Consider the following 14539-nt stretch of genomic DNA (forward strand, 5'->3'; position numbering starts at 1 on the left):
TTGGAAACAACGCAGAGCTTTATGTGAATCTGCAACTGTAGAATAACAGGCTGTGTGTGAGTCACCGTTTCACAGCACCGTCATTTAACCAGAACCTGTGAGTTGATGGCTCAGCGGATGAAACCATGAATTCAGATGGAGGGGACTCTGTTATCTAATGTTTGCTGCTCTGCATTCTGATAGATTTCCTGGCTCCAACACCATCTGCCTGACGGTCACTCAAATGAACATACACAAAACACTTCCTGGGAATGTTACCGTGGCAATATATTTTACCACTTTTCTTTCTCAGGCAGACAGACAAACATAAAAAGAGGACTTATGTGTTTCTAAAAGTTCAACTTTAATGTCACCTGACTCATCTTTTAACAGCTCAGTTGTGTCTCTTTTGTATCAAAGCTGAGTCACCCATGTCATTGTTAATTTTGAGATGACAGAAAACAAGCAACAGTTTTTTTTTATTGTCCAAAATTGGATGATGTCACTTTATTTCAATAAACAACACTGAAACATACAAGTAGCAAAATACATCATTAGTCTGTTATTTATTACAGAGTGCAAAGACAACACGTAATAAATCAAATCAAAGAAACCACTAGATGATCATCCTCATATTTAATCATCAATAGCTTACAACTGGTAATCTCAGCACTTTGACAGACAACACGTTTGGCAGGGATGAGAGCAAAAGGATTAGGAAAGAGAGAAGGCAGGAGAGAAAAGAACAATATGAATGCATTTGTTCAAAACACAGAAACATCACAGCCTTCTCTCAGTTTCCATCGGTAATCCTCCAACATTAATGCCTCATAAACACATGAAGTCTTTGCGTCAAGTCCATTGCAAAAGCTGTGCTCTTCCACTCAGTCTGCTTTAGAGAGCAGCATATGGATGCATTGCAGAAAAGTTGCAAACACCTCTCAGGTACACTGAGGACTGAGGTTTGAACCATCCAACGTTTAGCCCTTCAGAAGCAGGTGTCACCATGTTCTGCTCTCCAGGTTGGAGTCTGCTTTAAAGGTTTGGCGCAGAGTTAAACCAAAGCGTCCGTCAGGCTCCTACAGCACGGAGAGATCATGGCAGGACTTAGACTTGAGCCATAACGCCACACTGGGATTGTTCTTTGCCACCACCTTGTCTAGGAAGCGTTTTGCCTTCTTAGGGAGGCTCTCTCTGCGTGCGTTACAGTTTATGTGCCTGCGGTGCCTGTTGGCTTCCTTGGATTCTCTGCGTAGACGCAGCTGTCGCACCATGCCGTGAAAAGCCTCCCACACGTTGTGCTGCATGGCGGCTGAGGTTTCAATAAACTTGCAGTCAAAGACAGCAGCGCAGGCACGACCCTCTGAAACAGAAAGCCAATGATGAGTACTTAAATAAGTTAAAACCTTACAGTGAATAGTGCTCATTACACACAGACAGGGATTGTATCCTCACCACTGACAGACACCTCTCTGCGTCGCACCAGGTCACATTTGTTCCCCACCAGGATGATGGGTGTGTGTTGTGCAGGACGGACGCACCGCAGGCTGATCCTGAGCTCAGAGGCTCGCAGGAACGAGGCCCGGTCAGTCACAGAGTACAGCAGCAGGTAGGCATCACCTGTCTGCATGCAGGGCTCCTGAGCACATTTGTTGTCAGTCTGAAAACACAAATACAAACAGTTAGATTCAATATTTTCACTTAGATGTGTACAGTCAGTGTGCCATATTCTGAGTCACACAAGTCAATGTAGCTGTTTCTGTCTCACCTCTGCATCCCATATGTCAAGAAGAGTCAGAGTCGCAGGCTCTCCATCTACCTCAATTTCCTTCTCACACACCTCTTCTGGAAAGAAACACATAACAAAGGGGAACACTTTAAAAGTGAAACAATAGACTTATATACAAAAAATAGGAACAATATTGTGCTTTTTTAGTGCCGTTAACAAATGCAAGGTAATAGCCTACACACTGACATAATATTTGTCCTTATCAGATGTTATGCCAATACTAGATTGTATTATGACAAAAAGTAGGCTAGCCTACGTTGTCATTTATTCATGTGGATTTCTTTTTTTTGGTGTCGTTTATCAAAAATAAAGTTTCACTATAGTTATATTTGTCGTCTTTCCTCACCTCCACACAGCTCGCAGTCATCGCTGTCCATGCTGTCCGCTGCTCCGGCGAAGATGTTGGCGAAGGCCGTCTTTCCGACCCCGCTGGCACCCAACAGCACCACCCGATACGGGCCGCCGGGCTCCGCAGACTCCCCGGCGGAGTCGGTGGAGATGAACGAGTCTGAGGACGACCAGCTCAGGCGGCTCCCGTCCGACTCCCCGGCGGAGTTGGTGCAGGACTTGGAGCGGGAGATGCAGGAGGGGACCCGGGCCAGGAGGCTGTCGGTGAGCTGCTGGCTGCCCGGGTCGCAGATGCTCCAGCGGTGCAGCTCGGTCTGCAGGCGGAGGCTGTGCCGGCGCACACTGGACAGCATGATGCCGTCGGTTAACGCGAGGGTGAGCTGGATTTACCGGTGGGATTTAACTTCTATTAGGGAAAACACCCTCGACAAAAAAGTTGCTTTTCAGCTTCTTATCCGCTTCAAAAACACATAAAATGCCAGTTTGTTTACTTACTAAATGCACTGAAGTCCCACGTGTAGAAACAAGACAGTGAAGTAGACTTAGTTTATCTCCTGCAGTTTTACTCAACAGTAAGTTATTGCACCCTGCCTGATAAAAATAAATTATTTCTACTATAAAGATCAGATGCAAAAAGGTGTGTCCCGCCTTAAAAAACTAAATTCACAGGAGCATTGCAAGACATTTGATTGGTCAATCCCGGAGCGATTTAATGGGCCTGCTGCAGTCTGTCAGTAATCTCCATCTGAGTTGGTCTCTAATGCTCTGATGGGGTTTCCCTGCAGTTTATATAAAGAGGAGGAGGATGAGGGGGAGGAAGAGGAGGGGGAGGGGGATGACACAAGTGGAGCATGAGTGTTCAGTGTGATGTGTTGGGTATTTACTTTCATGACTCATTCGCACACTGTCTGGCAATGGACTGTTTCTCGGCTTATATCTACACCAATAGGCAAGAGGGATATACAATTCATCTAAAAACAAATCTTCACAGAATATAGATTATGTTTTCTGCAGATTAATGTGACTTGTATTGATAATTCAGAGACATGGGCTAGAGACCAGTGGTATGTAACTTGAAGTACATTTATTATTAAAGGTGGGGTAGGTACGTTTGAGAAACCGGCTCGAGAAACACTTTTTGTTATATTCCATGGAATGCTCTTAACATCCCGATAGCAATGAATATCTTAAGTGCGTTGACAAAAAATCCATAAAAAAATGTCATCTGTGGAAGCCGTAGTACTGTAAAAAGCACAACCAATCATTTTAGCCGGCCTGGCTAAATAACTGGATGGCCTACCTGCCTGTCAGCCTTCCATCTGTGCACAAATTTATCTCGTGCCCTCATTGGTCATGTGCGCGTTCGTGTGTGTTGGAGGAGGGGCTCTGTGAGGAAGTGGCAGATTTGTTCCGGCTTTCTATTTTCTAATTCTAGCGCACTCGAGCTGGTTTCTCCAAAATTACCCACCCCACCTTTAAGTGCTGCCGGCTATAAAGCAGGACTATATTAACTTTTGTAGGACATACCTTTTTATTGGATTCTAGACAACTTTTTATTTTATGATTAGTTTAACGAAAACATTCAGCAGTTTATGATTAAAGTCTGGATTTTTCCAAGAGCTTCGATATCATGTGAAGCAGTGACTTCAAATCAATTTAGTGTCCATTATCATACAAAGCCCTCACATTATGTGCAAATGGAATGGTTTATATTTTGCTTTACATTTAGCCTATACTTTTTTTCTTACAGAATCTTAAAGATAATGCACAAATAGACTATTGCATTCAGTTTAATGTTGATTGTTCATTTGAACTTACATACTTACATACGTTAGATTTTATATGTAATTTATGTATTTTGTTGACTGTACAGGAGTCTAAACAAAACAAAAATGTGTCCACTGCATTCTGGATGCATCTTGTAAGCTATTGAAGGCTATTTGTATGGCTCACAGCAACTCCATGACCCTCACCAATAAAGGGCATTATAAGTGTCTGAGAAGAAAAGAGTGAGAAAGAAGTAGAGAGGAGTGGGAGTAGAGTCCTTGATCACGTATCTGGACTGAAAAGGCTGCTTCAACTGTGGGAAAATACATAACTGCTGTCTTGTGAAACCTAGTTTTTGTATAACATTTGTTTTGAGTAAAAATATAAATAAGAAGGCCGTATAGATGTAGGTGATTCAATACAAATTCACTAATGGTTAACGTTTATATTCGTGTCACAAACTCTCAGCACAGCACTGAACTGAGCAACAGTTTTACTCTGGACTCAACGTTTGTGTTGCAATGTTCAGCAACAAGTGGAAAAAAGTTCTTGTTTCTCAGCCAGCATTGATCTTTCCACATTTCTAACAGAATGCAAAATGTGGCTGTCAAGAGGAATTTTGATAGTGGGGAATCATTAAACCTGAAAAAACAACAGTTTGAGGCAAAGTGGATACACATGGGATGCATGAAACATCACAGGTTGCACATATCATTTCTAAAGCAAAAATTACCCACTATACCTATTTAGAGCCTCCGAATTGAAAAAATCGGCTTCTTTTGTTCATCTTAAGAACAAGTTAGCAATTAGATGCTATCATCTTTGGCTTTGTGTTTTACTGTTTTATTTTATTTAATATTTGATTTTGCAGACCAATCAATTAAATAATGAATAATGACCTACAGTAGTGTTCATTTAATGACAATAATCTTCAGTCGTAGCATAATTTTAAATGTAAAGACTGTATGTATGCAACACTGTATGCAAGTAAATGCATCTGCTTACCAATAATCTGCTACAATTAAATGAATTATTTTGTATATGAATTATTCAAATGTATTGATATCTCTTGAGAATAAATGTGTTTATAAATGGACTTCTGTGCAAGTGCCAACGCGAATAATAGATCCAAATCACGGCTGTTGCCTGTTCAACGTGACGGATGATTAACATGCATGCTACATCACACTTAAGCCAATAAGGAAAGCATTATTCTCAAATTGTAATTTATTTAATCTTGTACGCTACAACTGCTAAAGCTAACATACAAGGAAGCAGTATTCAGCAGTCCATTGAGATTTAAAAACCATCCTTGCTAAGATAATAATTAGTTAATTTTAAGAGATTTTGGCTGAGAGGTTTAAATAAATACAAAATGATTCTGGTCACAACTTTCAGGAGCATCGCCAACACAAAGACATGTTCTTGTCTACTTAGCACCAACACTAAAACAAAGAAGGAGTGTCAGACGGTCGTAAACTGAAAGATACAAGATGTGGCTGAAAGCTGATAACAGGTTTTATATCATACTACTCAACACACCCTGGGTTGATTTCATGGCAGATTTATTAGCTGAAATTATTTAGTTTGGACTGTTGGAAATGAAAACATGTTTTGTCTTCTGCAGTTCCTTTCTGTATCAAAGGATATCAGAACAAAGCTTTTTATCAGGAGTTACTGTAAAAAATTGCTTTGCGAAGAGGCTTAGCATGTTAGCTTGAGATCCACCGCCGGCAGCATTTTGTTATACGGCTGGAAACCACCCGTTGGTATTTTGTTTACAATCCGTCTATCAGAATACACATTGTTCCAGAAAGACCTGGCCTTACATCACTCTTAACTCCTGAACATCAGATTAAAATTTGCCAAAGCACTGTGTATGTGAAAAATAGAACGCAGAGAGAGTTATTACAGTAATTGTGGGATTACACAGATTTTTTCGGCTGTTGTTTTTCAGGATTTCTGTATCGGGTTGTGGCCTCACATGCTGCTGTGTATTACAGCGCTGATCTGATCTGCCCGACAGATGATGGGGCAACATTAAATCCTTGGTAAGTGCTGGAGCAGGACCAGGATCAGGAGGAAGGGGGGGGGGGGGGGTGATCCGGCTGGCCGCATGGCAGGGTCATAGCATAGTGATGGCTATAGATGGGAGCTGAAAGTGAGACCTCTTTCTTTCTATTTCATTTTTAAAAAACAAAATAAAAAGCACTTATAAGCACTTATATACTAACAGAGCATTTATACACTAACAAAGGACTGGCTTATCTAAAGCCAGTTGAGTAGCACTTGAAATGGTTTGGCTCTATGAAACCTGATGTACTTATATGATTCTGTTTTCTTCAAGTTTGTATCTTCTTGGTCGAATGCACTTATTGTAAGTCGCTTTGGACAAAAGCGTCAGCTAAATGAAATGTAATGTAATTTGTCCACGTACTGTAAAACGTACTTTGTTTTATAAGGTCAGGTTGACAGTTGAGATGTGGGATAAACAGTCGACATAAAAGAGTAAAAAACACAGGACATTGTGACTTAATAAAGGCAGCACAAAATCAAGAGTATAAGCGATAAAAGGGACCAATATCAGGGACAGGGACTGAATTGTCCTTGAAGGGAAATTCCAGTGATTTCAAACACAAATGAAGCCTCATCTCACGCCTAGACTACTGCAACTCCCTCCTGGCTGGTCTACCTGCATGTGCCATCCGACCTCTGCAGCTCATCCAGAATGCAGCGGCTCATCTGGTCTTCAACCTTCCTAAATTTTACCACACCACTCCGCTCCTCCGCTCCCTTCACTGGCTTCCGGTAACTGCTCGAATCCACTTCAAGACAATGGTAGTTGCGTACCATGCTGCGAATGGATCTGGCCCTTCCTACATCCTGACATGGTTAAACCGTACACCCCAGCACGTGCACTACGCTCTGCATCAGCCAAACGACTCGCTGCACCCTCGCTGCGAGGGGGACCCAAGTTCCCATCAGCAAAAACACGTGGGTTTGCTATCCTGGCTCCAAAATGGTGGAATGAGCTCCCCATTGACATTAGGACAGCAGAAAGCCTGCACATCTTCCGGCGCAGACTGAAAACTCATCTCTTTCGACTCCACCTCGAGCGATATAATTACTAACAAAGAACTATTAACAAAGCACTTATATACTAATAAAGGACTGGCTTATCTATAGCCAGTTGAGTAGCACTTGAAATGTTTGGCTCTATGAAACCTGATGTACTTATATGATTCTGTTTTCTTCAAGGTTGTGTCTTCCTGGTCGAATGTACTTATTGTAAGTCGCTTTGGATTAAAAGCGTCAGCTAAATGTAATGTAATGTGTACAAGATCTTGTTTTGATACAGAGCTGCAACAAATAGATCACAGATCAGAGGAGATATTAACTATCTCTACTTTGATCTGCTTACAGCAACTTCTGTCACGGTGTGTGAAGCAGGGACCCAAATGCAGAATAAAGTGAAAGTTCCTTTATTTCAAGGCTAGGTGATAACACAGACAGAACAGAACACTCACCGACGGACTAGTCATGACAAAAGACGAACCGACAAAGACAGACAGAAAAACCAGAACTTAAATACACACAAGACTAATCACACAAACAAGACACAGGTGAGGAGGGAGGAGAAAACACAGGGGCCACAGGTGAACACAATTGGGTAATCAGACACACCAGGGAAACTAACGACAGGGAACCACAGACAAATCCAAACAAGACACAACGCAGACAGAAACAGGCAAGACAGGAGGTGAAGACCTTACAAAATAAAACATGAAACAAGACAAGACAAAACACCATAAAGACAGATCGTGACAGTACCCCCCCCTCAAGGGACGGATCCCAGACGTCCCAAAAAAACACAAAAGTCCGCAAGCAGGGTGGGTGGAGGGGGTCCGGAGGAGGGACGTATCACTAGGCCACCAGGGTGGGTGGAGGGGGTCAGGAGGACGGGACTGAGCTGACCGCCCAGGAGCACAGCAGAGGACCAGGAAGGGATCTCGGGCGGACGGCCCGTGGGCAAGGCAGAGTTCAAGGAGGGGTTCTCGGGCGGACGGCCCGGGGGCAAGGCAGAGTTCAAAAAGGGGTATTCGGGCGGACGGCCCGGGGGCAAGGCAGAGTCCAAGGTGGGGGTTATGGAGGGGCGAAGGCCATCGCGGGCGAACTCAGGGGGCCGAGCATGAGGGCGAGGACCGCGGCCGGGAAAGTCAGGGGGCCGGGCTCGAGGGCAAAGGCCGCGGCAGGAAGAGTCAGGGGGCCGGGCTCGAGGACGAGGGCAGCGGCAGGAAGAGTCAGGGGGCCGGGCTCGAGGACGAGGGCAGCGGCAGGAAGAGTCAGGGGGCCGGGATCGCGGGCGAAGACCACGGCTCACAGAGGGCCGGGATCGCGGGTGAAGACCACGGCTCACAGAGGGCCGGGATCGAGGGCGAAGACCGCGGCTCTCAGGGGGGCCGGGCTCGAGGGCGAAGACCGCGGCTCTCAGGGGGCCGGGCTCGAGGGCGAAGACCAGAGAGCTCCGGAGGCCGGGCAGGAAGGCGCTGACGGGCCAGCGGCGGAGGCCGGGCAGGACCCGGTGTCGGCCGGACAGGAACCGGAGCTGGTGGGACAGGCCTCGGCAGGATCCCCCACGGAAGAGGACCAGGACACGGGATTGGCAGGACCCCCGGCGAGACAGAGGATGGCGGGGCCTCCAACGGAACAGGACAAGGGGTTGGTAGGACCCCCGGCAGGAGAGTAGTCGGCGGGGCCTCCAATGGCACAGGACAAAGGGTTGGCAGGACCCCCGGCAGGAGAGTAGTCGGCGGGGCCTCCAACGGCACAGGACAAAGGGTTGGCAGGACCCCCGGCAGGAGAGTAGACGGCGGGACCTCCAACGGGACAGGACAAAGGGTTGGCAGGACCCCCCGGCAGGAGAGTAGTCGGCGGGGCCTCCAACGGCACAGGACAAAGGGTTGGCAGGACCCCCGGCAGGAGAGTAGACGGCGGGACCTCCAACGGGACAGGACAAAGGGTTGGCAGGACCCCCGGCAGGAGAGTAGTCGGCGGGGCCTCCAACGGCACAGGACAAAGGGTTGGCAGGACCCCCGGCAGGAGAGTAGACGGCGGGACCTCCAACGGGACAGGACAAAGGGTTGGCAGGACCCCCGGCAGGAGAGTAGTCGGCGGAGCCTCCAACGGCACAGGACAAAGGGTTGGCAGGACCCCCGGCAGGAGAGTAGTCGGCGGGATCTCCAACGAGACAGGACAAGGAGCTGGCAGGACCCCCGGCAGGAGAGTAGACGGCGGGACCTCCAACGGGACAGACATACGATTGGTAGGACCCCCGGCAGAGGAGTAGTCGACGGGGCCTCCAACGGGACAGGACATGGAGTTGGCAGGACCCCCAGCAGAACCTCCAACGGACCAGGACATTGGGTAGGGACTTGAGACGTGACTTGAGAGGGGACTCGAGAGGGGAACCAAGGGGGAACTCGAGAGGGGACTCGAGAGGAGAACTAAGGGGGAACTCGAGAGAGGGCACTCGAGAGGAGAACTAGAGAGGGGACTCGAGAGGGGACTAGAGGAGGGACTAGAGGAGGGACTAGAGAAGGGAACTCGAGAGGGGACTAGAGAGGGGACTAGAGAGGGGACTAAAGGAGGGACTAGAGGAGGGAACTGGAGAGGGAACTGGAGAGGGAACTCGAGAGGGAACTGGAGAGTGGACTCGAGAGGGGACTCGAGAGGGAACTTGAGAGGTGACTAGAGAGGGAACTTGAGAGGTGACTAGAGAGGGGACTCGAGAAGGGACTCGAGAGGGGACCCGAGAGGGAACTCGAGTGGGGACTCGGGTAGGACCTGGAGAGGGGACTCGGGTAGGACCTGGAGAGGGGACTCGGGTAGGAACTGGAGAGGGGACTCGGGTAGGAACTCGAGAGGGGACTCGGGTAGGAACTGGAGAGGGAACTCGGGTAGGAACTTGAGAGGGGACTCGGGTAGGAACTTGAGAGGGGACTTGAGAGGGAACTTGTGTCGGTCGGTACGCCGACAGGACACGGGGAGCTGGCGTCGTCTGGGGAGCCAGCAGGAGACGAGGTGCTGGAGTCGGCCGGTACACCGACAAGACTCGGGGAGCTGGCGTCGGCAGGGGAGCCAGCAGGAGACGAGGTGCTGGAGTCGGCCGGTACGCCGACAAGACTCGGGGAGCTGGTGTTGGCTGGAGAGCCAACAGGAGACGAGGTGCTGGAGTCGGCCGGTACGCCGACAAGACTCGGGGAGCTGGCGTCGGCTGGGGAGCCAGCAGGAGACGAGGTGCTGGAGTCGGGACCATGACTGTATGGGCCAGCTCTGGTTCAGGGACCACGGTTGTAAGATCCAGTTCTGGAACCGGAAACATGGCTGTAAGGTCCGGAGCTGAAGCCTGGATCATGGCTGTGTGGGCCGGTTTTGGAGCCGGAAACATGGCTGCTGGGGCCGGCACTGGAGCCGGAACCATGGCTGCTGGGCAAGGAACCGGAACACGGATCCATGGCTGTGTGGGGTGGTACTGGAGCACGGTACCATGGCTATGTGGGATGGTACTGGAGCACGGAACCATGGCTGCTGGGTCCGGCACTGGAGCCGGAACTGGCGCTGGAACCCTGGCCTTTCGTCTTTTAGGAGTCTTTTGGAGGCTTCGTGGACCTCCAAACGCCAGACCAGACCCCAGGAAAGGGTCAGAACATGAAGCCTGGTACTCAAGGCTACGTGAGAAAACCCTAAGCCACTCGGGCAACAAGCTCCAGAGCCAGGGCTTGCGAGCAACCTCCTGACGTGCCTCCTTCAACGCAGCCTCTCTACCCCGTCTAGATGAGGCGCCTTTCCACGTATAAAAAATATACTCCAGAGAGTATCCAAGACTTTCCGCCTGTCGCATCAAAAGGGCTGAATCTGCTGGGTCCATAATGTGGTCGGTTCGTACTGTCACGGTGTGTGAAGCAGGTAGGACCCAAATGCAGAATAAAGTGAAAGTTCCTTTATTTCAAGGCTAGGTGATAACACAGACAGAACAGAACACTCACCGACGAACTAGTCATGACAAAAGACGAACCGACAAAGACAGACAGAAAAACCAGAACTTAAATACACACAAGACTAATCACACAAACAAGACACAGGTGAGGAGGGAGGAGAAAACACAGGGGCCACAGGTGAACACAATTGGGTAATCAGACACACCAGGGAAACTAACGACAGGGAACCACAGACAAATCCAAACAAGACACAACGCAGACAGAAACAGGCAAGACAGGAGGTGAAGACCTTACAAAATAAAACATGAAACAAGACAAGACAAAACACCATAAAGACAGATCGTGACAACTTCTAAAGGCTGCAGTGATCTAGTTTCAGATTTCTATGACTTCTCTTAGTTCAGATGTGGGCCAAGGAGGTCATTGAGGCTCCATTGTAACAAAGTATTAGCTAAGACCATTTTAGAGCGACGTCAGGGAGGACACATCTGATACTATAATCTTGTCATCGGTACCTCAAACATTTTAAATCCAATTTAAAATGAGAGGAATAATAGATGACAGGTTACTCTGTATACTGAAAGGTAGATAAACAATGTGTTGAGTCCTCTTGGTAAACAGGAGGAAAAAGAGGATAAACAGAAAGGCCTCACATCATTTTGGATACACGTTCATTACTTAAGTTGGCCTCTGTATCTCTATATATCTATAAAGAGAGCAGTGCAGAAGAGACAATGTATTACAAAGAGAGTGACCCAAATTATCATCATCATCATCATCATCATCATCATCATCATGTCATCTCATCTAAAAGGAGAACAGACAGGAAACGGAGCCCTAAATGGTGTTTCAAAGGACAGTCAGGGTTCATACACCTTTTCACCAATGATTTTCCATGACTTCTCCATGACCTTTACCTAATTTTCCATGACCAAAAAATTACTCTTTCTCAGCGGTACCACTGAAAATGGTTTATTTGAACATGGAACAGGAAAATAAGGTCTGCATATGAAACATGTTGTGCCTATCTAAAACAAATCAAATAGTAGGCTTACTAGCTTCTACACGCTAAAGCAACTAAAATCTCTCACCAGCAAAATACCTGTGTCAGTTAAATGCCATTTTACGTTTCATTACTATACGATACAGTATTTATTATCATTATAGTATTACTATTTCGGCGATTAGATCAAATATAAATTATATTTGATGCAACTTTAGTTACATTTCCATGACTTTTCCAAAACTTTGGGAAAAATATTGTTTCCATAACTTTTCCAGGGCCTGGAATTAGCATTTTGAATGTCCATGACTTTTCCAGGGTTTTAATGACCATGCGTAAGAACCCTTAAGAGCCATACCCCTCATCTTGTCCCTAATTAATGTCTAGATTAGTCTCTTCAAACTCAAGTGTAACCAGTCAGGTGCCTTCAACTCAAGTAGACTGCCTCTACTTCTGGTACTGATGTATCGTCAATAATTCTAGGACTGACATTATTGAAATATAAGCATTGTGACCTTAGTGTGTGTTAATACCAGAGGTTTGGCTTCTACAGTACATCTTCCACAGAGGTCCTGGGATCACAGAGAATACACTCCAAATCTGTGTTTCAGTCTCTCCATTAAAACAACTGTATCTCTTCCTGACCCTCCAGCGCTGGAAAGTTGTTCATGCCGTCGATATGCCAGGTCTCTGAGCCGTCTGGCTGGAACACATGGCTTAATGATGGATCGGCGATGCAGCCAGCAGCGGCTTCTCAGAGCTTCACACAGACCAATTCCTCCTCGTACAGCACATGGCCTACAAGGCTGGAGGACCAATATCCTGCTTTCATATAACCATCGTCTGTCCGACACATTTCCAATAACAAAGTGCTACAACACATAATAGGATTGCTCTGGAATAACATACAATATCTTACATTGACAAAACCCGGCCAGGGTGACAGTTGCTAGGCCACCGTTGATTCGTGTCTGTAGGAAATCAGTTTCCCTATCTTAACTTTTGTGCTTTGTATTGTGGTCAAAATACAGTTCATTTTAGCCATACTAGTGGCATGGCTTGATGGAAACGTCTGTTGATCAGTCAGTCAACCACTTTGGACCAGACTAAGGACGGGACAATTTAGGATTTAATTGCAGAAAAACACTTGTGATATTGTGGTGAATATCCTCCAATGAGCTGCCTAAAAAGCTGTCTAATTCTAGAGCAGTACAAAAAAAGAGAGCCTGATTTTCCTCTACAAGAAGGAGATCGGATAGCAAACTGTAAGGGTCCCTTTCAACAGCCTACCAAAGAGCGCCTTCATTATACTTCCGAGTGCTATACTTTTTTTACATGTGTTTCTTGATAAATTGTAATATAAAGTGATTCCAGCAGGTTTTAGAGCAGTTTAAAAAGAGTTTAAAGCATATTTGGGCATGATAATGCAATGTCCAGACTGAAAAAGCTCAACAACTACTGGAATTGCTCTCAGTCTTGTTTTACTATCCTAAATTCACTAGCTTCTGAAAGCCGACATTGGATTCCAAAGAGACTGGACTGGCATCAACAGTTTAAATTCACATTGTGGCCACAAAGGTGTCACAACGATACCTCAAGTATTGCACACACACTGACCGCCTAGCTGCGGCCGTTATATTCACTAAAGGGAAAGCTAAACATCTCAGAGAAAGAGAGATTCCCATTTATTATGCAACAATGTGCTGAACAATCACGCAAAATGGTGAGCATCCCATAAATAATAATTACCCTGTTTATGTAAAGACTTATTCTGTTGGAGCTCTGTCAATCTGACAGACGCGAGAACAAATCATATGTAGATTCAGGACGCGATAACGAGATAACTCCCACACAGCAGCTTTGTGTTGAAGAGCAGGAGCATGTTGCAAAATGACAGACAGAACAGATCCAACTATGGCCCACATTTAAAAAAAACGTCGACACGACAAAGAAGTTGTCCTTATATCAGATTAACTGTGAATTTAAAGCAGAAAAAGTAATATTGTAAAGGGAGATTCAGCTCCTGATGCACACGGCCTTGAACTGAGTATTTTCTATGGATGGTTGTATACACATTCTCTCCATACCACCCAAGGTCTGTCAACTAAACATTTCTCACAACGACATAAATCCTCTAAATCACAGTAAATATTACTCTATCAGTGCTTTTCAAAGTGTGGTCCGCGGACCACTGGTGGTCCGTGAGCGCCCTCTAGTGGTCCGTGAGTATATTGGTAACATTTCACATTTGAAATAAATAAATACATTTCAGTTTTCCGCACTCTCGCGGGAATATCTCCACAATGGAGCGAGGTTATGTTTAACTTTCGATTGCATGATATAGCCCAGGGCAACACCTTCATCACACATGTTGCCACATGTTTGTACCATTTTCAGGCGATTTGTAATCTGTTCTAGAAAAACGATGTGTTTTTTGATATTTGTGGAGTTAGGTGGTCCACGAGTGTTTTTTTATTAGTTAAGTGGTCCTTGGTATGAAAAAGTTTGAGAAACACTGCTCTAGATGGACACAGAAATACCCCTTGAGCGTGCTTATCTACCGAGTGTGGATATAAAACATACCTGGTACACAAACACTTATAATCTGCCTCATTCTAACACACATCTGAAGTGGTTGATTTACCAGGAAGAATT

General features: G+C 46.2%; 1 protein-coding gene across 2 annotated transcripts; it reads right to left on the reverse strand.

The window, feature by feature from the left end:
* Positions 1 to 441: 441 nt before the first annotated feature.
* Positions 442 to 2866, reverse strand: gem (GTP binding protein overexpressed in skeletal muscle). Of its 2 annotated transcripts, none has more exons than XM_034228258.1 (4): positions 2115 to 2866; positions 1748 to 1821; positions 1435 to 1639; positions 442 to 1342 (listed from the first exon to the last, which is right to left on the reverse strand). In XM_034228258.1, the coding sequence occupies exons 1-4, from the start codon at positions 2467 to 2469 to the stop codon at positions 1059 to 1061; spliced, it is 918 nt and encodes a 305-aa protein (XP_034084149.1). In that variant the 5' UTR covers positions 2470 to 2866; the 3' UTR covers positions 442 to 1058. The 2 variants fall into 2 exon arrangements, with proteins under 2 accessions (XP_034084149.1, XP_034084148.1); XM_034228257.1 differs by having other exon boundaries at positions 1748 to 1824.
* Positions 2867 to 14539: the final 11673 nt, after the last annotated feature.

This window comes from Gymnodraco acuticeps, unplaced genomic scaffold (assembly GCF_902827175.1).
Source record: "Gymnodraco acuticeps unplaced genomic scaffold, fGymAcu1.1, whole genome shotgun sequence".
In the NCBI taxonomy this organism is placed as follows: Eukaryota; Metazoa; Chordata; class Actinopteri; order Perciformes; family Bathydraconidae; genus Gymnodraco; species Gymnodraco acuticeps.